General features: G+C 38.8%; 1 protein-coding gene across 6 annotated transcripts; it reads right to left on the minus strand.

Annotated features, from left to right (window-relative positions):
- Positions 1 to 478: 478 nt before the first annotated feature.
- ptk2bb (protein tyrosine kinase 2 beta, b) lies at positions 479 to 24,361 on the minus strand. 6 transcript variants are annotated; one of them, XM_085132798.1, is made up of 31 exons: positions 24,054 to 24,350; positions 16,135 to 16,370; positions 15,743 to 15,921; positions 15,541 to 15,628; positions 15,317 to 15,396; positions 15,023 to 15,085; positions 14,346 to 14,400; positions 14,060 to 14,200; positions 13,834 to 13,908; positions 13,647 to 13,748; positions 12,138 to 12,255; positions 11,938 to 11,977; positions 11,812 to 11,843; positions 11,653 to 11,694; positions 11,464 to 11,561; positions 11,263 to 11,344; positions 11,056 to 11,156; positions 10,790 to 10,905; positions 9,770 to 9,870; positions 9,339 to 9,428; positions 7,070 to 7,274; positions 5,228 to 5,333; positions 5,078 to 5,137; positions 4,868 to 4,990; positions 4,571 to 4,723; positions 4,295 to 4,330; positions 2,478 to 2,496; positions 2,319 to 2,353; positions 1,979 to 2,113; positions 1,775 to 1,855; positions 479 to 1,263 (listed from the first exon to the last, which is right to left on the minus strand). In XM_085132798.1, exons 2-31 carry the CDS (start codon positions 16,330 to 16,332, stop codon positions 1,048 to 1,050), a joined length of 2,970 nt encoding a protein of 989 aa, XP_084988924.1. In that variant the 5' UTR covers positions 16,333 to 16,370; positions 24,054 to 24,350; the 3' UTR covers positions 479 to 1,047. The 6 variants fall into 6 exon arrangements, with proteins under 6 accessions (XP_084988924.1, XP_084988921.1, XP_084988919.1 ...); XM_085132795.1 differs by lacking the exon at positions 24,054 to 24,350 and adding exons at positions 17,683 to 19,532; positions 19,888 to 24,047 and having other exon boundaries at positions 4,295 to 4,723; XM_085132793.1 differs by having other exon boundaries at positions 4,295 to 4,723; positions 24,054 to 24,361.
- Positions 24,362 to 24,582: the final 221 nt, after the last annotated feature.

Raw genomic sequence — 24,582 nt, forward strand, 5'->3', positions numbered from 1 at the left:
AAATGGAATCAGAATCGTGAAAATCTTATCAATACCCATCCCTATGCAGAGGTCTCAGACTCATGTCCCTAACAGAGGACAACAATGAATTGCTGGGTCTTTGCGAGGATAATACTGTGCTCTTTAGTTTATTGTTTTAGTGTGAGTCATGCCACTTAAATGGCCAACTAACCTTTTTATATGGTCATTTTTATCTCATCCAGCCAGACGAGTGAGCTCATGCCATGGCAAGGCACACATCCACCCCTCCCTCTACAGTTCACTAGAATCACTCATCCTTCTAGAGTATGGCTCAGAATTTGCAGTAATTTGATCACCTAATGACTCTTCAGCCAAACTGTGCTTAAGCTCCACGTCGTGTTTGTCATTTTAAAGGCAGTTTTCAGCGTTCACAAAATTCTCTATTTATCCTGCAATGTTGGTTGGATTTAAGTGAAACCAGGTTAATCTGTCGTGGATATGATTTTTGGGAGCTTCCTTCACTGGTCGGTGGATTTTAATTCCCATAACTTTTTGCGATACAGCCAACCAAAGACGACAACAAAACGCCATTGATGCTATATTTACATTTCACTACTGACAAAAGTAAACTGTTCGCATGTGTTTTCATTTTTGCATGAAACATTTCCCATGCAACACATTTTATATTTACAAATACAACTTTTAAAGTAAATATCTGAGTCAACACTTCACCAATCACACACAGGTACAGTTGTCATTTAAAATTTAGCATAACTGACATCCTAAACATGATGCAAGGGGACCGCAAAAGGAAAATGACACATTTCTGTATTATCGCATTACCTAAAAATACACATGCATCCATATGTAGCATCACATTTAAACTAAACTCTCATTAACGTGACAGTGGCTATCCAAAGTACCGGTGATGCTGCAGGATTCATTTCACTGATTGATCGATGTGTTCCAACTAAAAATGCATGCTTTACAATGCACAAATGTTATTTTTGACTTTCACATATTAAGAAAAAAAAGAAGTCCCTATTTAGTTTGATGTGAAACTGAAAAAAAAACAACTAATGTCTTTTAGGGGGGAGCAGGCTTTGCTAAATTGGCCCTGACTCTTGCTTGATCCACAGCGTCCAACATGTTCTTGCTGTCCATAGCCAGAGTGTGTGCGGCAGCCAGCATCTGTTTCTTACACTCCTCCTTTAGAGAGGTTATGGCATTCTGCTGAGCCAACCGCATTTTGCTGATCAGCTCCCCCATGTCGTGGTTCAGCAGCTTCTGGGTGCCTTCGATCTGCGATATTACAGAAGACCAATGGATCAGTCGTTTAGATTGGCGCTTTGATGACTGAGTTTTACGTTTCGCCAGCTCTTCGGCTGAGGAAATCTGCTGTTGCATCAGTACTTTTATGATGCAAAAATATGGATTCTGGGTGTCCCCCTCCAAAAATGTGAACTTTAAAGGCAAGTGTATCATATTTGATGAGTTTTTGTGACTTCTACATCAGTGCGATTTTTTTTTTAAAGTAAAAAGTTTCAAGAAATAAACTGGAAAAAATGTTTTGTAGCAAATATTATATAAATTAAAATGCATATATTCAAAATCATATTTAATGTTCTTTATTATGTCAGGAGGTTCACCGAACACTATTTTTAAAAAGAAAATGGAATTTTCTGGCAATTTTTTCATGGTTCCTGATTTAAAGGGATAAAATAGTTGTATAGTTTTTGCTTTGTTTGTGTTTAAAGGGATAAAAATGCACAGAAAGGTAATGAAATAATAAAATAATGCTGTCATACTGTACCTCAGTCCTCACAGACCCGTGTAAGGTGGGCAGTATCTCATCCACACTGGTAATTAAATCTCTTAATGCCATCCCAACAGACTGTGGGCAGAAATCAATACAGAAATGACTCAGGAGCTTTGTCTTTGCATTTCAAAATTTGGCATTAAAGCAGCAACAAACTGTAACACTGAAGTGCAAAGCAGATCATTTGTCTCAGTGTACCTTGATATGGGTAATGCATTGCTCTGGCTGCAGCCCAGCAATGTCATTCTTGAGCTGGACGACTACTTTGACCAAGTTCATGACGCAGTGATATACTTTGTCATCTGTGCGGTCAAGCTCAGCTGTGGGCGCAGGCTGAAAAAGGAGTAAATAGGTTTTAAGAACTGAAATACTAAATAACATCACAAGACACTTACTTAGATAAAACAGTGGCATCGATGCCCTTTCAAAAAAAAAGGACAAATTATGAATAATTTTTCATCCAAAAATCAAAGCTATTAAATTAAATGATCTTTTTCTATGGCCTAAAAATAATTTTAAGAAAACTAAATCTGCTTACCTTTGCTGTGAGTCGTGGCGGCTTCTCAGGCACTGCTGTATGGCAGAAAGATGAAAAATATGACAGATGAGGAGAAATAGCAGATCAAATACAAAAGGAGCGAAGGAACATCTTTAGATCATTTTAGATGTGAATCTGTGAATTGCTTTGAGTGCTTACCAATCTCGATGTCAGCCGGCTAAAAGAACAAAAGGATCTCATGAGGACGAGATGAGGAATTTTTACAATTCTACACTTTCTAATCAACAGCTCGCATTATATATTGACAACAACGCACAAAAGTAATCATAATAATTGATGCTGCTGATAGTTATATGAGACCAATCAGCTGGTCAGTTTAAGTAGAGAAAAGCGCTTAAAAAAACCCAGTATTACGTTTATGCCCCTGCAGCCCTAAATTAACAGTATTGGTAATTACCAAAATCATTTTTTGTGTTTCTGTATTGATTATTACACCAGTGTGAACAAGGTGTTTAATCAAATTGATATTTTTAATGCTAAAATTAAATGATTCTTGTTATCCATTAATTGTTAAATGTACTGTTTCATAAAAAGCAGGGAGGTGCTCGTTTCTAACGGGACATTATTATTCTTTGATTAAGATGTCAGTTATTCATGAACAGGAAAATTCATTTTAGTGGTTGAATGTTATGTCTGATTAATTTCTGACTCCTCAGGGGAGTCCAGTATGCTGCCTCAAACTTGCACATAGAATGTCACTTTCGGCTTTAAACAAGTTTTTGACAGATTTCTAAAATATTTGCATGTTTTCTTTATGACAGGTCATCTAATTCATTTGTTAAACACTGCTCATCATCTAGACTTGATAAATTAGCCTTTTAATACTTTTTTAAACTTAAAATGCTCAATTAAAGTGACAATACTCTTAAATAACACACTTCCTGTCATAAATGTATATTTCAAATTAAGAAAAAGGGGAAAGGCTTTGCAGGATATATCATGTGGATGCCTCATCAAAGAAAATGACAGTCAAATGACACAAACATACATTATTTTCTAGGGTTATAATAACACTTTATATATAAATATTTTATTAATATTAAATATATAATAATTAAAAATGTAATAACGTATATCATGTGTTTATTTTATGCAGCTCTGGACCGTTATAGTAGTTTTGGTGATACAAATATGTAGTAAAGCTTTAGTTGTATGTAGTATAGTAGTTTAGTACGGTGGCCCTGTGAGGCCAAATGGACTGCAACTTAAGAAAACACCAGCAATAAAAAAAACGCTGTAAAAGTACACAAAACACAATAACCCGACGGACCAGTTGCAGGAACCAAACTATGCTAAGAATTGCGCTGGGAGACTCTTAAAAGAAGTGAAGGATCTATCGCAAAGAAAAGATGAGCGGTAAGTGTGTTAGCCTAACTATTAGCCTAAAAATCCATCATCAGTATTACATGAATCATGAGATTAAAACACACTAGCATATTTTGGTTTCTGCAACTGGTCCGTCGGGTTATTGTCTCCCCAGAAATACTTCCCTTGTGCTTTTGGAAATCTGTTTTTTCGTTTCTTTTTTTCTATTTCCGTGGGTGTTTTGTGTGCTTTTGCAGCACTTTTCTTATTGATGGTGTTTTCTTACAGTCTGTTTGGCCTCACAGGGCCACCGTACATCAGACAATGGCAATTATAATAATTTTATCATGATAGATAGACTTCAGGTGCACAAGTTTCTATTTAATAAAATATCTAATAAAAGATTTAAACTAAGTTGACTAATAGTGGTCTATACTGATCCCTGCAGGAAATGTGACCTATGACGAAGCTCATTTTTCAGTGATCACAAACAGTCACAACTGGACTGACAACAATGTTTAAAAAAAAAAAAAACATTTACTTTGTTTATATTTTAGGTATCTGAAAAAAATGTATGTCTCCATTGTAACTAAATTGATTCACTAAACTGCCTGTAATTAAAATTACACTCTGTACAGGAGCACACCTACCTCTGGATTGGCAGTATCTTCTACTCCCATGGGGTCCTGCAAAGAAACAGGCAAGTTCATTTTATACAACAGAGATATAGACCCTCTCTTTGGAACTGTTATCAGGGGCACATTCCATTTAAGACTAGTGGGCCTTTTTGGATGGACAAGTAGGTTGATATTATTTAATGGTGCCTCGTTCCATGTAGCCTTCACAGCTACACTGCATTCGGAACCAGAGGAGGACAGAGACACAGAGAGGGGTTTGACAAAAGTAAAGGATGCTCTGTTCCCCACCAGCAGTCTCTCCTCCTTTTTCAGCCACTTTTTATCCTCCATCATCTGCTCTTTCTGCTTGCGGAGCGTTTCATGTATCTGGTGTTTCTCCTTCTGCCACAGGAGCTGGGCATCTTCCCCGGTGTTCCGTTCCACTCTGAAAAACTCGTTCTCCTACAAGTACAACGATGGAGAAGTGTAATTACAATGTTACTAAAACAAAGAATCGCATGAGTATCCTGATTCGACACAGTATAATACAGTGCTTTAGTAGGTTGTGCAGCTAAACCTTTAAAGGAAGTGCTTAGTGTCTCTTACCCCCATGCTGCGACGCCGGGGCGACTTGGCAGGTAGTGAGAGAGTGTTGCTGGAGTCGACAGGAGACTGATAGTCACATGGGCTGGCTAGGTCAGGTGAGCTGGCACACAGAGCCTCATTGAGCTGCACAGATACAAACAGACACACACTTATATATGGAAAAAATTAAAGCTACCTCAAAGGATGTGTCTAGAAGTTGCTTAAAAGTACCTGAATGTGCAGACCAATACTGAGTGTGTTCCCAAACCGGGCTGGTTTCATTCTTGAAGGCTTCAGGAAATGTAAAAGATTATAAAAATGTAATTTGTTACATCCAAATTTTAAGACTGAGCAGTAGGTAAACTTAAAAATTATTTATACCTTAGGCGGGGGGTCAATGTTGAACTTGGACTCGAAAAATTTGGTGGAACGCACTCTGTCTCTCTCTCTCTCCGCTTCCTGCTCCTTCTCCATCTTGTGGACATCACTGTTAAAGATAATGCTTTTAAGGGCTGTGTAAAAATCCTTTGCAGTCAGTGCCTGAAGTTTAGAACCCATGGACATCAAAAAATGCTGTTTAACCTACGTTGAGATGACATCACTTTTATCTCCAGTAACTGAAAATATGCTCTTTTGACTGACTTGGCCACAGACAAAATATATCCAATCTTTTTGTTTTGAGAAATTCTTGGGTTGCTTTTGCAGTATGCTGTTAAGTCAAATTGTTGAATGTTGTCATTGTGTTTCTTAAATTTGTAAAGTCTTAGTTCAAGCAGTAGGATCAAAGAGATTCCTCTGATCCTGACCACCTCTCCAGCCACTCTGTGAGGTTTTATTGTAGATACATTCTATCTGGAAGATCTGTTTCTTGTGTTGTAAGCTTCCTGCTTTTATGATCCTTTTGGTGAGCAGGAGGTCTCTCACACACACACACACACACACACACACACACACACACACACACACACACACACACACACACACAGACACACTGCCTTATCTTAGAACCATTGGGGGTTTTTACGGTGGGAGGTGCTTGTGTTGTGTTGTATTGTGTAAACTGTAACTATCATGGGAATAAATAGCTGCGAGTGAAGCTTTGACAGACTTGGGCTAGAGATAGGTGAGGAGCATTAAGCTCCATAGCCTGGTTCTGACCAAAGCCTTTCCTCGTTAGCGAGTTAAAGACCGGTTGAAGATGTTCTGTTTTGTCTTGTGTTCTTCATGAGGAATAAGTCTCTAAACTAGCGGGGCCTGTGGAAACACAGACCCAACATATGCTTTGGGTCATAATCCGTTTGCCTACTGATTAGTTTTGCAGCATTTGGCTGAATCTGAGGTCTGTACACTTCACAATTCATCCTGCTTCTTCTATCGCCAGTCATATCATTAATAAACACTAGTGACTGAGCTCCACTGGCCACCATAGATAGTGACTGAGCTCCACTGGCCACCATAGATGCCCAAGCCAGAACATTGTCTCCACCATGTTTGACAGCTGTTGTGAGGCTTTGGATTATGATGTGGTTCTAATCGTGGAAACAGATGTGTGTAACCAGTGGTTTGCACCTTGTCTGTTTCCACTGAGGTCTACGTCTCTTGACTGGGACAGTGATACACCGACGTCTCTAACAGTGTTCTTGATGATGATGATGTAAAGTTGTTTTTTTACCCATGGAAATAATTATGTCTGATTTAAAATCCAACAACTTTGGATTTTACCAGTTTTACTGTTGTTGAAAATTCAGAAGTATGATGCCGTCTTTGTCTAACAGATTATGAACCTAACTACACAGTAAAAGGTTGATGGCTTTCCTTATTTTCCGTCACATGTATATAGACAGGATATATTCTCATATTAATCATGATTTAATCATCATGTAATCCCTATGAGCCAATTGCTCAAGATTCAGACTACTACAAACTTGTAGCCAATCAGAAGCCAATCATTGTTTCAGTCAATGGCTAAAGTGATGGGCTACAAGAAGATAAAAAAAAAAAAAAACTTCTCTAGTGGAGTCAAGAATAGAAATATGAAACTAGAAATGAGTAAAATAAACCTTTTTTTTTAAACATAGCACTATGAGGCCAATATCTGCTTATGCAGATAATCACAAACTTCAACTGAAAAAGATTGGGCCCACTGACCAAGCCTTAATTAAAGGATCTCAATCCATTTGTATTCTTCATAATCACTTCTTTTAATAATGCATAAAGAATTACCTGATCTTCATAACCAACTCAGTGAAACTGGGTCTTTCACTGGGGTCGTAGGACCAGCAGCGGGTCATGAGTGAGTAGAGGGCAGGAGGGCAGTTATCTGGTTTGGGCAGTCTGATGCCTTGCTCCAGCTGGTTGATCACAGCTCTGTTCTCAAGCCAGAAAAACGGCTGCTGTCCACCACTCATTATCTCCCACATACACACAGCTAGAAATCAACACAGAAACAAAAATAAGCTTGGGAATGTTCACTCTCCAGTTAATTATTCATTTTCAGATTGTGTAATAGACTACAAATAGAAAATATCAGGCAATAAGGATGAAATTCAATGCATTAAGAATAGCAAACAAAGACAAACAAATGCCACCTGAAGCAGTCATTGTGGTGCTTGGTAATGGAGCTAGTAATAATTATAACTATTCATTATTCATGTATTTTTCATTATTTTCATTAATTGCAGTTTTCAAAAAAGTTATTTTTCCACCAGATGAAGCTCCATCCATTCGCTTCCGCTTCTCCTTTTCAGGAGAAAAGCTGGCTCCAGCTATGACAGCTGGAGCCTATCCCAGCTGTCATAGGGCAAGAGGCGGGGTACACCCTGGACAGGTCGCCAGTCTGTCGCAGGGCCAACACACAGGGACAGACATCAATTTGCGCTCACATTCGCTCGCACATTCACACCTAATGGCAATTTGGATTTTCCAATTAACCTATCCCCACAAGCTGCATGTCTTTGGACGGTGGGAGGAAGCCAGAGTACCCGGAGGGAACCCACGCAAACACGGGGAGAACATGCAAACTCCACACAGAAAGACCCCGGCCTGATGTTGGAATTGAACTCAGGACCTTCTTGCTGTGCGGCAACAGTGCTAACCACCATGCCACCGTGCTGCCCAGATCAAATAGAATATTTCATTCTTGTACTTAAAAACAAACCATGGCTCTCCGACAGGAAGCAGCTGTTGGGTCAGAATCTACCTAATATAGTGCTATAATAAAGTGATATATAAATAAATTATGGTATGGTAATATATCTCATGTTTTTAATGTATATCCTATAGCTTTATTTTAGCTATATCAGCCTTCAGTCCACTTTATGTCCACAGTTGTATCAGTCACTGTTGCAAAAAGAAATACATGAACTAAATAAGATGTATTTTGTGAGAAAATATTACAGATCTGGGTCAATAATAGTGTTTAGTTCATGCTTAAAAATTCATAATGGAAATCATAAGTATGGTTGAATTCAGTGCATGAAAACACACAGTGCAGAACAAATTCATTTTACATTGTTGGCCACATACAGCCCAGTTTGATCTTAAGTGGGCCGGATGAGAGAAACTCCCTTTTCTGTCAGTGTAAAGATATTTAACTACACATTTAATCTCTAAAATATTTAATCATGAAAAAGAAGTGCAATTTCAACAGTATCTATCAGTTTTTAGTCATTATATGGCTGCTTTGGGCTTAAATTGTAAGAAATAAATGTGAAAATTACAGAAAACTGCACAGACTGACTTGGAATTGGAAAATGTAACTTTTTTTTAATCAGTTAACAGAATATATCTTTTTTTTTTCCGGGGACGAGCTGTAAAAATCATAAATTTTATAGCATATAATGAAAAAGCAGGAACTCTATTACTTATTTGCATTGGTTTAGTGTGAATGGCCATGGTCTTTATCAGTAGGAAGGAAAAGGCTAAAATTTATGCCCTGCTTCACATTTTCCAAAGTCGTCCAGTGGGCCAGATTGGAGTCTTTGTCAGGCTAGTTCAGGGTCCTAGGCCTTGTGTTTGTTTATGTTTTAGAAAAGCTGATTTACATTAGGGGAGGATATCAAATAGTCAGGCATCATAAAGGTAATTCCTCACTCTCTTAGGCCTCAAAGGTCAGAGGATGCCAGTGTTTCAGTACTTTTGTAAAAGCACTAGGAGTAAATACACATGAAAGGCTGTTAGGTTGGGATTCTGAGCCTTCTGTGGCTTAAAATTCCCCCATGTAAACCATCAGTGTTTGAGCTAAAAAAGCAAAACAAAGAAAAGAAGAATAACAGAGTCCACTGTTATGTGTGTGTGTGCACGCTATCTGTAATGTAGAGCCATATCAGCTTAAATAATCCCTGCCTCGTCATAAAACTGTGTAGCCCTTGTTTCGGTTGATTATTAACCAGTAACCTGACCCTTTTCTATGTGCGAGTGTTTCTTAGTCTCTTGTGCACCAAACCCTCAAAATGTCACCGTGCTGTTGTAGGTAAATGCGTAACAAGCTCACCAAACATCCACACATCACTAGCTGAGGTAAAACGCCTGAAATTAATGGATTCTGGGGCCATCCACTTGATTGGTAATCGGGTCACAGATGCTGCAAAGAAATTAGCACACTGTATTATAGTCAAGATAGTCAAAGTCATGGTTTTTAAAGATTTTTCCAAATAAGTTGATTAATTTGTGTATTTGTTTTAAATATTCTTTTATTTTTCTATTGACAAGGAGACATAACAGACTGTGGTTTAACTGTATAGATGCTTTAATCTAAAATTCTGATCAAAATTATTACATGACTTAAAACAGTAATGTGAACAAGATCAAAATATAGGAAAAACATAACAGAAGCGTTTACAGTTAAAGTATTTTATAAATCTAGCTGATATTGTATGTTTATTGCATGAAACATTTGTGTTAGTTCATGAGTGTCTCTTTTACCTTTGTAGTATTCTTCGTCCTCTATGTACCTCGATAGACCAAAGTCTCCAAGCTTCACACAGTCCGGACTGGCGACTAATATATTCCGAACTGCTATGTCTCTGTGAGCGGACAGGATTGGAGGAAAGGTTGATGTTTATGTGGGTACAGGTGGATAATGTAGGTAAGATTCAGGGGAAATGTAAATAATGCATGCTAAAACCTGAAATTGTGCACTCAAACAGTCTGCAGACAACTCAATGGAACATGTTGTTCTGCTGTTTCAGTACAACTTTCCTCTTTTAATTACATGTTTCAAGATTAAATAAAACAACGTTTTTCCAAAATGTGACGACTTCATCACTCAGTCACACTAGAGTTAAAATACGATGGTAGGCTCCTCTCCTTGCAACTAGGAAAAAAGGCTGCATTCAATTTTTTAGCTGGTGGACCGATTGCAAATAGTTGCAGACCAACTGTGTTACCTGCGTGGCGCCCACTTTCAATCAAAAGGCGACTGAGCAGGGTGCATTGTGGGAGAAAACCCAACAATACAAATCCAACTCTTTGAATCAACTTGAGATATTATGTCCGCTTTGTTTGTCATGAATTAACAAAGAAGCATGCCTCATCTGGCCATCAAACTGCTTGTCACTACTTGAACCTCTGGAAATGGAGGAGTGTGTGTAAAAATGGCTGTAATTCTTAAGCTGAAAGTGTGGATTACATTTGAGAAGCAGACCCTCGGGTAGACCCAGAAGACACAGTACGGATTATATATCTCGACTGTCGAGAGTCGAGATATATAATCCCTCCTGGACTGGAAACTCCTCGGGATTCCCCAGGAGGAACTGGAAAGTGATGCTGGGGACAAGGATATCTGAAATACCCGCCTAAGCTGGTGTTACTTTTATGTCAGACCATGATCATTTATGCTCAAAGGAGGCAGAGCTTATAACACTGTAACCTTTCTTTTGAATAAAAGCATTCATTTTTTAATTAAGAAGAGATGTAAAAAAAAAAAAGGATAAAAAAATGTACCTGTGTACCATGTTAACCCCTCCGAGGTAGACGAGAGCTTTGCAGATCTGCAGGCTGAACAGCACTAAGGTAGTATTTGTCAGCTTTTCTTTGTTTTGAACCAGGTAGTGTCCCAGCTGCAAGAAAATCAATAATGCGTTTAATCAGTCAGGAATTCACATGTGCAACATCTGCTGTGGCATCCAGAAGCTACACTAGTTTAAAAAGAAAAAAGAACATATATTAAATGCATATTTTCTATAACCAATCAGGAAATGAGGACTAACCTCCCCATACTGATAAAGCTCCATGACAATCCACACGGGATTCTCCTCTATGATTCCAATCAGTCTGACGATGTGGGGATGGTCGAGGTTCTTCATGATTACTGACAAACACAAACATCACAACTTATCAGGACAACTCTGTCAGTTACTGCTGGCACAGTTGTGGTGAACGAAGCAGCTGTTTTAGAAATCTTTTTCTCTGCGTACCTGCTTCACTCATGAATTTTTCCATCACGTCAGGTGAACAGTCTTTGCAGGTTTTCACTGCCACATTAACTCTTTCACCATGCTGTCCAATTAAACACATGTTACTGCACATTCACTTTGCGTGCTGCCATTTATTTCTAATGCAATCGTGTATTTTACAGATGCTCTGTAACACACCGCGCTTAAACCCTGTAAACTTACAGCTTTTTTGTATACTCCGTCGTAGACTTCCCCAAAAAAACCCTCGCCGAGGATTCGGCCGAGAACGATGTCATTTCGCTCGATGCCGTATTTCACAACTGCAGAGCAACAGTAACATTTGTGAACATTAAAAAGTGAGTTTTCACAGGTATGATCCTGCAACAGAATTGAATAAAGACTTTTCCGAACCTGATTTTGGCCTTTCATCAATCTCACAGTAGATATCTGAACCTAAAAATGCAAAAGATCTCATTTTTATTGTCTTCATAATAACGTCACTATTAAAAGGAATTTGGTTTTTAACTATTAAAAAGTGTACAGCATAGGTTGTTAAAATTCTGAGCTCACCCATACTGTGTCTGAGCGAGCTCGTCTCTCTGCTGCTCCAAGGAAAAGACAAAATGGGGGAAAGCCTAAGTCAGAAATGTTCAAATTAGAGCACTGACTGCATGAGTCAGTAAAACAGCCACTTACCCAGTAGGAATTTCAGGTAGGGAGGTTCTTGCATTGGCATCTAGGATAGGAAGTAGTAATGAGAATCCAGATTTACTTTTAAGAATATATTTCAAACAGCTTTTAAGACAATAGTCAATTCTTAAAAACAATATGTTGCCCTTTATTGCAAGTTTTAACTCCAGTGATTGTCAAGAAAACAATAGATGAATCTTACACACCTTTATTTGGTCGGTGGATAACACTTTCATCTGTGTTGTTTTCCAAGCGGCAGTACCCGTCAATAAGATCAATCATGTTCTCAGCCGTAGCGACCGTGGCCACATTGATGGTCAGACGCTATCAATGAAGACACAATGGCATGTCACAAAAATACATAGACTGAATGGCCAGTTTAGAAAATACCAATATCTCATCAGCCAACCACATGGCAGCAATGCATTTAGTCATGTAGACCGGCAAAAGCTCAAACATTAAAATAAGGTGAGCTAGGTAAGAAAATAGAGTTAAGTGACTGTGAATGTGGCATGGCTGTTGGTGCTCAGCGTGCTGGTCTGAGTATTTCACACACTGAACTTTACAGTGAGTGGTCCAAACAGAGAAAGTATCCAATGAGCAGCAGTTCTCTGGATGAAAATGCCTGGTTGACGCTAGAGGTCAGAAGGAAATCACCTGAGTTCGAGTTGATAGAACGGCACAAGTAGGTGTTGAATGCACAAGACATCAAACCTTAAAGCAAATCGGGCGATCGTAGCTCAAGAGTTGGGAGTTCGCCTTGTAATCGGAAGGTTGCCGGTTCGAGCCCCGGCTCGGACAGTCTCGGTTGTTGTGTCCTTGGGCAAGACACTTCACCTACCGCCTACTGGTTTTGGCCGATAGCGCGATATGGCAGCCTCGCTTCTGTCAGTCTGCCCCAGGGCAGCTGTGGCTACAACTGTACCTTGCCTCCACCAGTGTGTGACTGGGTGTGTAAAGCGCTTTGGGGTCCCTAAGGGGGACTAGTAAAAGCGCTATACAAATACAGGCCATTTACCATTTACCATGGGCTACAACAGCAGGAGGCCACACCGGTCAGCTAAGACCTAGGGACTGAGGCTACAATTCACACAAGCTCACCGAAACTGGACAACATAAGATAGGAAAAAATGCTTGTTTAATGAATCTTTAATATTGCTGCAACATTTGCTTAGTGGGGGTCAGAATTGGGTCTAAAACACATAAAAGCATAAATGTATCCTGCCTTGTTCATGCTGCTGGTGATGCTGTAATTGTGTGGGGGAAACTTTTCTTGGTACATGTTGACCTAGCACCAACTGAACATAGTTTCAACACCCAACACATTTGCTAACCATGCCCATGCCTTTCTGACCACAGTGTACCCATCTTCTGATGAAACACAACATGTCACAAAGCTCACTGCTTTCTTAAACATAGCAATGAGTTCACTGTACTAAATGGCCTCAGATCTTAATCCACTAGAGCGGTGAAATGCGAGATTCACATCATGAATGTGCACCCGACGAATCTGCATTAACTTTGTGATGTTAATATGGATCAAAATCTCTGAGCAATGTTTCCAGCACCTTCACAAATCTGTGCCACAAATAATCGAGGGAGTGCTGAAGAGAAAAGACAGTCCAATCAAATCCCAACGAGGTGTACCTAACAAAGGAAGCTATTGAGTGACATTCCCTAAGATTTCAAACTATAGGGAGGAATATTACACTTACTTGCTTCGCGCCCTCTATGTCAAGATTTAGGAGAGCCTTGCCATCGTTCTGCGATATGCATTGTACTTTCTTAATTTGTTTGAAGTCAGCTAAAAACACAGCCTGCCACACAAAAGGAATGAATGCAATGATTAAATTATGAAGTTAAACCTGTGTGCAAGATTAACAAAATCGTAATCACGCTTACAGCTGAATCCTTCTGTGTGCGTTGGCGAATTCCTCTCCCACCGACGACCAGCTCCACCGACAGACTCCAGCCTTGCTATTCACAAATAAAAACATTTGAAACATTAATACCTCAAACAGTAAATCTACAGATCTTGGAGTTCTGGACAAGCTTAACGAGGTCTATTTTGTTATTTATGAATAAGACATGATTCATTGCTCCAGATGAACATCGTGTTCCTGCTCACCACTAGTTCACAGGGGAAGGCCTCTTCATCGTAGCTGACGAACTCCTTAAGCGTCTCAAAAAACTTGATCATGCAGTCATCCTCCTTGAGTGTTGCAAATTGCTGAAATGTTTGTTGAATCATCTTCCGCAGGGGCCTAGGCTGGATCACAGCCACGGAGATTTGAAAATGGTAAAACTTGCACTTTTGCACAATAGTGACTCAATATTAATTTGCAAAGGAAGTATCATAATTTGTGGGTGCCTGTTTAGGTAGGACACACTAAGTCACGTTTAGAGAAATTTACCTTCATGCTGTTAATCAGTTGCTGTGGAAAGAAAAGGACAAGGCCAACTTCTTTTCTAAATTGGTAAAACAAACAAAAAACCTTAGAAGAATATTCAGAATTAAAAACATACTCTAGAGCTTGAAAGGCAATCTATTGCCGATGTTAGCTGTTTGTCAAACTGTTGGTACTGGCATTTATAATGGCCAATAAATATAAATAAAAATTTCAGTCAAAGTTTTTTGGTAAGGAACAATAAATAGCTACACATATTTAGGGTGTCTCAAAGAAATAAATAAGTATAATATATAATAATGTATCGGCTTTTTAAATCATCATCAAGTCATTTAAATTTTATATTGAGCTTGCATCAACCGGTATTCAGCCTGTTTGAATTGGTCCTGATTTTCCTCCATGTTGTGACTTGTCTTACTTTTTTTCTTTGTCTTTTACTTAGTATTACATAATTTCCCTAGGGATTAATGAGGTATTCTGATTCTGATTTAATATTTAAAAAATGGTCTTTTAGTTTAATTCAAGGCATTTTTAATCATTTTTTGAAGCTGAGGGCTCAAAACCCATGAAGTGTCACTTTTAGGGTAACATAATTAAACAACACCAGTTAAACTGGATTTATAAGCCTTTAATGTAATATTAGAGCGATAACTCTTTGTACTGTACAGAAAGTAAAAACTTACTCTAGCAGCTCAAAGTTAGATTTCTTTTCAAGACCTTTTGCATTCATGTCTTTGTAGAACCGCCTGTGAAAACAGAGTGAGAATAAAGGTACAAAATGATTAATAAAAATAGAGGCAAATGTGAGCAATTTAACTATTCTATAGCTTTTGATCATTCTATTAAATACAAAGCACAGCAACACGGGTTAAGTTATGAAAGAGCCTGCAAGAGCGAGACAATTGGAAAGTGTACAGTAAATACACCCAGTTCAGTCACCTCACACTCACAGCGAGGTAAGGAATGCAGTGACTCACCTGATCTCCAAACAGCCAAGCTGCAATGCCATCCCGTCACTGACTTTACTGGCATGATACTGCATGTAATCACTACGCACCTATAATAACATACACAAATTTGAGTTTTATGCGAATACCAACAAAGCAATTCTAAATAGAACTTCAAACAAAGTCAGTCAGGACTCTTTAAATTAAAAGAAAACCATTTCCACCATTTCCATTTCCATAACAAATACAGTTACCTGTTGGTAAAAATACACAAAGGTCGATCTGTCATCTTTGAATTTTTCCACAAAATTCACAGGAATGTATCTGATACGAAGGTCATATCTGTGCTCGAAAGGAAAATATAGATATCAGCTTACAAATAAAACTCAATACAATAAAGCTTACAAAAAGTACATATGTTAATTACAAATTAATATCCTAATAGTCCATCAGTACCTCCACTCAGCTTCCAGATGATTGCTCTCATAGCGCTTCTCCACTTCTCCGACAGTCAGGTCTGGATGGAGCCAGTGAAGTTCTTCTGACTTCAGGTGCTTTAGCATGAGGCCATAGCATCCTGGGTGTTGAACGTTTGGCCCTAAACGCCCGCTGACCAGAATCGAACGAATGATAGCCTGAAGGAGAAAAAAAGAAGTTTAAAAAATTACTTTTTGAAAAGATTTTTGGTCATCCTTCAGTTTATTGAAATTTCTGGTTTAAACTCGTTTAAATATGTAATAGCGATAAAATTATAACATTAAGTGGTGGAAACACGATTTGGCACTTCCCTTTTCGTCTTTTTTGACAATGAAATTCTCTTCCCCATATTTTCTGGGCTACACTCTCACCCTAATTTGCCAGGAGTTGTCACATTTCACCAGCTTGAAATTCTTGCCCAGGTTGTTGTTGGTGCAGAAGCACACTTTAAGGATTTTGACAGGTCCACCATCCCCAGAGAATTGTGCTTCAGGGCCAGCCTCCGTTTCATTTTGTCGTGGACTGGGCACCTTCCAGGACAGGGTGTCACCGGACATCACCTCATACATTGTCAAAGCTGGGCTGGCATCATCATATCAAAATCATCCTTTAAACAGAGAAAAGAAAAACGATACTTTATATACACGGTGCTTTTTTTTTTTTAGATGGACATCTGGGTAAACAAAGGTTTAACTGGAAGAACTGAGTGATAATAATTTCTTCAAAAGAAAAGGACACACTGTTCTGTGAGTTGCTTCATTATACTACTACAGTCATGCGATGCTTCACTTTGAAGTTGTGATCTTTTGCCATGTGGCTGCTATGATTCATATCATTTTTTCTGAGATATCCAGATTACATTCTTTCTCAACCAGATTTCAAGTGAGGACCTGCAAGGTTTTGGAGTAAAACTAATGGCTGCTCTCAAACCGGTTTGAGAGCAGCCATTCACAAACATGCAAGTACAATGAAATATTGAATTCTTTGCATTTTCATCTCCATAATATTTCGCTACTAAACGCTGTTTCTCTATTAACAACATTCCTTTTGCCACCTGTTAACTACCAGTTCATTTTCACTCTTTCCCTGCAAATGATTTGTTATAAAATGTGTTGTCTAAATAGCTTGGGAAGAAAGTGATTGGACTTCTTCGACTTTGTGGAGACATTTGACCTTTCATCCAAGAGGCTGCCTCAGTTCAATTCAATTCAATTCAGTTAAATTCAATTTATACAGCACCAAATCACAACAACAGTCGCCTCAATGTGCTTTATATTCTAAAGTAGACCTTACAATAACACATACAGAGAAAAATCCAACAATCATATGACCCCCTATGAGCAAGCACTTTGGCAAAAGTGGGAAGGAAAAACTCCCTTTTAACAGGAAGAAACCTCCAGCAGAACCAGGCTCAGGGAGGAGTGGCCATCTGGCATGACCGGTTGGGGTGAGAGAAGGAAGACAGGATAAAAGACATGCTGTGGAAGTTCTAAAACCAAAATAGTGGAGAGTCCCTTAAGAGGACATATTTAGAAGTATACAGTTAGTTAGCAGTATAAACTCAACCACCTACAACATTTCCAAGCTCCTTGCCAACCTCCTAGCTCACACCACAACCCACCATGAACGACCATGACTGAAAAGAGGAGGTTGCTTACGACACCTCTCAGCCTCCTACAATGCAGTTTTAAAATGACTTCCCAGAAGCTTAAAACCCCAGGTCACCTGACACATCTTGTGTCAGGTTACCTCAATAGGTCGATAGAGTAAGGCGAGGTCTCAGAGCGATTGCATGTGAAACCTCTGGTGGTAATAACCCACATGTTTTTTCATACATTGCCTCATGTGATGACGCACATGATTCATAGTGGGTCAACAACCCTCTTACGGAGCTTGGACCCTCTTAAGGGTTTAAATACCTGGAACTCCTGACCATTTGGTTTCACAGCTGAATGAGCCGTCTTTTGGATGACAGTTCAAAGAGTATACCAAAGACAGGTGAAACACTGTCACAAAAGTTAGAGGTCCAGTTGCTTTCTTTCCAAGGTCCTTAGGCTAACCATGATCTGGATCACTGAGAAGCTACACAGAAAATCTGTCAGGCAAAAGAATAACATATAATTCATGTTGCTTTGTTCAAACATACATTTTAATCACGTGTTTATGGTCATTTTAAACTTTCTATTAATTTGGTGTTAAATGCCATTTGCGGTCCAACTGCAGAGACTACTAGCCCACCGGGGGAATGTAGCAATGTTTTTAACACAACTGTTGATATAAATACCAAGGTTATGCATAAGCTTGGTATGCATGCTCATTAAATTAAAAAAAACCCTTGAATGTTAAAACTCCTGACAGCACACTGAGACTACAACTTCCACAGGCTCACCAAAACTGGACAATAGAAAATTGGAAAAATATTATCTGGTCTAATGAGTTGCATGTAGCTGCTGTGTGATGCTATTCTGTCAACATGGACCAAAATCTCTGAAGAACATTTCCAGAAGTTTGCTGAATCTATACCATGAAGAATTAAGGCAATTCTGAAGGCAAAAGGAGGTCTGACATAGTACTTCATTAATGGAGTGACTGGAGTTTAAGTTTCCTTAAATCCATAAGTAATTGCACTTACAGTATGCAGTATGAAAGTGACGGCCTAACCTCCATGTGTAAAGATTGGAAAAGGACAGTAAAAGTGTGCAACCAACCAATACCAACAATATAACCAACACAACAATACTGAAATCCACTGGGAACCAAAAATCATTGAGTTACTGACTAGCAACAATAACATCATTGTGTTGGGCATTTTCCATCCTGTTTTTAAGTATAAGAAATTGGCTTCTTTGAGTTTTATTAAAGGATAACTTAATCATTTGAAATTCTAGGAATTCTGTTTCTTCTCATTCATGTACAGTATGCTATAGCTAGCAGGCAGTTAGCTTAGCTTTAGAGCTATATATTGGCCTGTCACAAAACTATCAGTTTTTAATAATTTGTCTTTTGATTTCAGATGTAAAAACCTTTTACATCAGAAATACTTGTAGTAATTTGGAAATATTGCAGTTGTCTGACACAGCAGGCCAGACTATAATGTGGATTTTCTGCAGCACATTTAGCATAGTACACATCTCAGCTGAATAGATGGTGGCACAGACTCACAGGTTTCAGATTCAGACCCAAAAATCCAGCACCAGTGATGCTCTGTTTAGTACAATGACTGGAATAACTATCTAAGCCTGAAGGTGTCAAAATCTGCCTACCACCAAAACTGATAAGATATGCTAACTGGTTCAGCATTACATTGAGCATACAGACCTGACATTCTAAATCCAAAATACTAAAAAGCAATAAAGACCCCTCCTTCTATAATAATTGTTAATGTTTTATATATGTTTTTTTTTAAATCTAGTAAGGTTTTTAGGTCTTGTACTATGATTTGCTCATGAGATTGGCATAGACTATATACATAACATTTAACTAAATCTTAATTCATTTTTGGTTTTGAAGCCAGTGGAGCTTTTTTCAGCTGTCACATGACTAACACACCAAGACAGACAACCAGTCATGCTCATATTCCCCCCCTAATCTAGGATCGCCAATTGACCTAACAAGCATTTTGGGACTGGAAGAAATCCACAGTGTACCTTGAGAGAGCAAGAGGAACAGGTCAACTGCACACAGAAAAGTACCAGCCGGTCGGTGGATTCAAATCTGAGACCTTCTTGGTGTGAGGAATCAGTCCCAAACACTGCACCGCTGTGCTGTCCTGAATTAAAATTATGGCTTGTTAAAACAACATGCAATGATAAAAAAAAAAAAATCCTTTCTTTTTCATGTAGAAATATTTATCTATCCTACAAGAGCAGATAGGAATATTTTTAAACGCATTCAAGCAACAGGAGATTTTGCACCATTTGGTGATCTGAGATTTTAACAGTTCTTATGGCTGTGATAAAATAACAGCTATAAAAACACTTTTGGAATTAGACGATAATTTGTTCGCTGTTCTGAAAAGCAAGGGTGCTGTACACCCTGTGACCAACGAAGTTACGTGACACAGATAAAGGCAGGAATTACCGTGTGAACAAAAACTAAATAAATAAATGCACAGAAGCTCTTACCTTCTTATGACCAATCAGAAACTGAAGGCTCAGCAAACAGAGCAAAAGAAACTAGCTGCAACACGCGTACCTCAAAATACTGTCGATTGGAAAAGTGTCTTCTGTCTGTCATGAGGTGTTTCCGTACAACTGAAACTCCACGCTGTTAGTCCGTGAGGGAGCCGAGCAGCGTTAATTCTTTCAGGGCTTTCTGCTGCTTTTCGACTGTGTTTGTTAGCCTGAGGCCATGAATTCCCCAGCAGGGCTGAGTGGGTGTGTTTGTGTGTAAGTGTGTAAGTGTGTGTGTGTGTGTGTGTGTGTGTGTGTGTGTGTGTGTGTGTGTGTGTGTGTGTGTGTATGTGTAGAAAAGAAAAAGAGAAGATGAGTGTGAAGCAAAGGCGGCATGTTACACCATCACCTGGGTGTGGGCAGCCTGAAAGAGGGGTTCCAAGAGACAGAGTGAAGTTTAAAATTACTTCCAAGAAAAAGCATCCATGGACTGAACATGTGGATTCCACTGGTTGCTGTCAGTAAATCTAAACATTACATACTGCTACAAATGGCCAAACACCATTGCAAAATCCTTTGTGACAAAATATTTGCATAAGGCTTATTACACAGTATACCATGAAGGGTTTGACGTCATAGGGTCAACAACAACCACAACAACAGCAACAACAAGACAGAAAAAAAAAATCATTGAAACAAGACCACTGGTTGTCGTAAGATCTTAAACACGCTGTTGGGCAAGCGTGTGAGACTAGATTTAGTTTTTAACACTTCAACACACAAATCAGGAACAACGAGGCACAGACATGGACAGGTCCCTGTTTAAACTGGGCTTCTTACCAAGTATAAAGACTGGCTTTAAAAGCCAAGCAAAGTATTTCTGGAAAGAGGCGAGCGTTAACAAAAACCTTTTGTTTGTTGGCGGTGAGTCACAATTAATAAAAAGAAACAAAACCTGACAACACACAAATATAGTCAACTGAGCACTTGTGTCACTCAGATAGACCAATTTATTGCTTTTTAATGATTTCAGTTCCTCTTATGTAACTGCAGATTACTTCCTTCTGACTTTCAGACTGATGGTAAAAAAAAAACCTATGCTTTTTTTTTTAGGTTTTTGAATTATCGTGATGAAAGGAATGAAGAAAGCAAGTCTCAATTCAATCATTAACAAAAATAATTTCCCACAAAATGGCAGGTTAGATTTGTTGCCTTTCTTTGCTCATTTTACAATCAGATAGATTAGATTAATATATCAATGATGAATTAATACATTTAGAAATAATGTTCAGATACCTCAAAGTAAGTTCCTGTGTTTTAATGGCAGTGAGCTCTCTTGATTATAGGAAAAGAGCCATCCAATTCTAGAGAAGGACAGTAATGTCAGGCAGAATGAGCTCTCAAAAAAAGTCAACACGCACACACAAACACACACTTTTTAAAAGTCCCCAAGTAATCACAGACAACCATGAAGTCTTTTCTTCTGATTGTCTGTAAAAACACTCTGTTTTCTTTTTAGTTTTTTGGTTCATAAGTGAACAAAAGTGACACTTGCCAGGCACACGCGTTGTTGCCGCTCACACACTGTCATGCTGGCACTTGAGTTGTTATGGTAACGACTGTTCTCTCCAGGGAGGCTTTTTTTTTTTTTTACACAAACTGAGAGCGAGGTGGAGTGAACTAACTCTTTCAACACTCATCCACAACAGAGGCCTCAGCGGGACAATAAGTGGAAATATTCATTACCGCAGACAATTATCTAGAGGAGTTACTGCTGTATGTCTCCGCTATTATTCCGCTGGGATCTAATGAAAACAGCATCAACTGAGGAGGGCGTATGGACGCTGATAAATGAGAAGGAAATTCCACAAGAAAATGAGTGGCAAGGCAGAAACTTTAAACAAGGCTGCACTTAGAGGACAGTGGAGGGTATACAGAAACGCTAAACTGATTCTGCAATGCAGTAGGTCTCAGAGAAATAATGGCCACCAACACGCAGCTGGGGAATGTTTAACACACTGTAAGGTTCTTTTGATTACTTTTATCCTTTTTTTATTATGTAAAAACTTGCTTTTTTCCACGACCTGGCTTTTTGCTAAGTTTAAGCTTGCATATAAAACTTTACTCCTGTTTACATTCAGTCTATTTGGAAAGCTCCCATCAGAGTGAGACCAGTAACACTTAAGCTGCAACTCCAAGTTCATTAATCAGTTAGTTGCTTGAAATAAAAACAGTCTCTCTTCATTGTTTTATGGATTAAATATCTTTGTTCAAGCTTGTGAAGTGATCTCTTTTATATAATTGTGAAAAAATAATGGTAGGTTTTTAGTCCTTAATTAATTGTTCATTAGTAAGTATTATATCAGTAGTTGCTGTTCGGTTCAGTGTTATTTATTTTGCACCAGTCACAGGGACAGTTAACTCAAGGCACGTTATACTGCAAAGTAAAGACCCTGAAAAAAACGGGGGGAAAACAGCAATCAAAAAAGCCTCTCTGAGCGAGCAGTTAGTGACAGTGGGAAGGAAAAACTCCCTTTTAACAGGAAGAACCGTCCAGCAGAACCAGGCTCAGGGAGCAGCACCCAGATACCAATCCTCATATGAAATATTTGATGCTTTTATTTCACAATCTTGAGTTTAGGCACTGCCTTTCTTGAACAAAGTTCAAGTTTTTAAGTTTATAATTTGCAGTAATTTAAAGTTTGTTCACTACATTCAACCTCTCCTTTTAGCTGTAAACTTTCCTATTCAGCATCTAAATGACTCCTGCATTAAAGCAAACATGTATCTAAAGATATGACCATGCGTTTTAAATTACTGCTGAGAGATGCTTGTCATCTTTTCTTTTAATAAACGAAAAGCATGCTCGGTTGACTGACTTGCCCGTTGCAGAATATCCCATTTCACTGCCTTGAATAACTTGTCGGTTTGCACCTTGTTGCAAACTCTCTATATTTACATTCATGCAGACGCCTCCATGGTAGATACTGACAATGATACACCTATCTCCCTGAGTCTTGTCTTCTTTAGATGTTGTGAAGTTGTTTGTCTTAACCATGGAAATAATCCTGTCATCACACACATTAGTCATCTTCTGTGGACTTGCAGGCCTTTTGGTATTGCTGAGGTGGCCAGTGCATTCATTGTTTTTTAAGAATGTACCAGGCTGTTGATTTGCCCGCTCCTGAAATTTCTGCAACTCTCTGATAGGGTTATTTTGTTTTTCAGTCAAATGACTGAATCCTTCACTTTTACTGACATTTATTTGGGCCTAAGTGAAAAGTTATAAAATAAAATAAAAATCTAGTATTGATATTAGTTAGGCTTTCTATTTTGCACATCCTCTGACAGCCTCTCGGGTTTCTTTCTAAAGCAGCAGCCAGACAGCTGTGTATATGGAAGACACTGTGTTTCCCAAAATCTGTCATGACATGCACACCTGACAGTAACATCCATTCCTTGAACAAGTCTCATCACATGGTGTTTCTGGGAATTGGTATCGGAAAACTCTCACCAGTCATTATCTTACCTATCTTACCTACCTTTTTTACTATGTGTGTGTATATATATTAGAAACAAATCTTACTCTTGATATCTGAGAGTAAAAAAAAGTTAATTCCTCTCCTGTAGAGATGATAAAACTACAGCAGTTATTGTGTAACCTCTGTTCCTGCTGGAAACGCAGCGCAGGCAGGCAGGCTTACTCTCTAAACACATTTGTGCTGAGGGTCTGCATATTGCAACGTCATGACCCCAGGCACTGGAATGCAGCGGGCTGCCTCCTCACCTGCACAGACATGCTTTGATAATGAACAAAGTTTTCTTTCTATGTGAAAAAACAGCAGCTAGGACTCCACAATCTGCCGTGACACTCAGCTGCTTATCCTGAAAACACACTTGCACAAGCCTCACATATTTTTCTCTTTCCTATCAGTCATAGAAAATATTTTAAAACTCACGTTTGTGGATAGTTTAAAGAATGAAAATGAATAAAACAAATTCTGGATTTGCATGCTTGTGCGATCGTATAAATGTTGGCCAATCAGTCTTTTATTAACTTGTACAGTACATTTGGGCCTATGGCAAACACTCGGATTAATCATAATGGTTTGTTCAGCAGTATCTGGAAACCCCTGTGCTCACAGAAACATAAACACGAGTTAATCTTTGAGTCTTACCTGATTCTGATTGAACTTCCCTGAGAATAAAAGCTTTATGGAAAGTACAATTCCTCCCGGAGAGCCCTGTGCACGTCAGTTCGCCTCTCTCGCACTGTTAGTCGAGCAGAAGGGGCAGGTAGCCACTCCCTCACCTCTGGCGTGCTGATCTAAGGTGAGTCCACTTCCTTATTTCAGGAGTCTTTCATGATCCGGGATAAATAAACTGTCTCCCCAACAGTTTTGAACTGTTTACGACCCAGGAATGATTTTTGAAATATAATACAAAAAAGCAAAGAGAAACCGAGTTCTTTAAAATCAAATCTGCACAAACCCTGTCCTGAAATATTCTTATATTTATTCTCTCCCGTCTAACAAACTTTTTCCTCTACGTTAAGTCACCTTCACTGGTGTTATGTTGTAGCTAAATCTTCTGAACACCAGAGGGTGCTGTACGCTCAAAAATATCGGGCTGACGTTAAGCGCCAACCTGCAAACTCCAACTATTTGTATAGCAGATATAACTCAAGTCCTGAATGCAGTTGTCTCA

Source organism: Neolamprologus multifasciatus, chromosome 15 (genome assembly GCF_963576455.1).
Source record: "Neolamprologus multifasciatus chromosome 15, fNeoMul1.2, whole genome shotgun sequence".
Lineage (NCBI taxonomy): Eukaryota > Metazoa > Chordata > Actinopteri > Cichliformes > Cichlidae > Neolamprologus > Neolamprologus multifasciatus.

Bases quoted from the DNA above. Each gene is read 5' to 3' on its own strand.
- ptk2bb (XM_085132793.1), bottom strand. From the start codon at position 16,332: ATGTATGAGGTGATGTCCGGTGACACCCTGTCCTGGAAGGTGCCCAGT. The intron at 15,397-15,540 runs GTAACTGTATTT...ATGTTATTATAG, and splicing joins TTGTGTATTTTTACCAACAG to GTGCGTAGTGATTACATGCA. The intron at 5,138-5,227 runs GTATAAATAATT...CATTTCCTGAAG, and splicing joins ACATTGACCCCCCGCCTAAG to CCTTCAAGAATGAAACCAGC.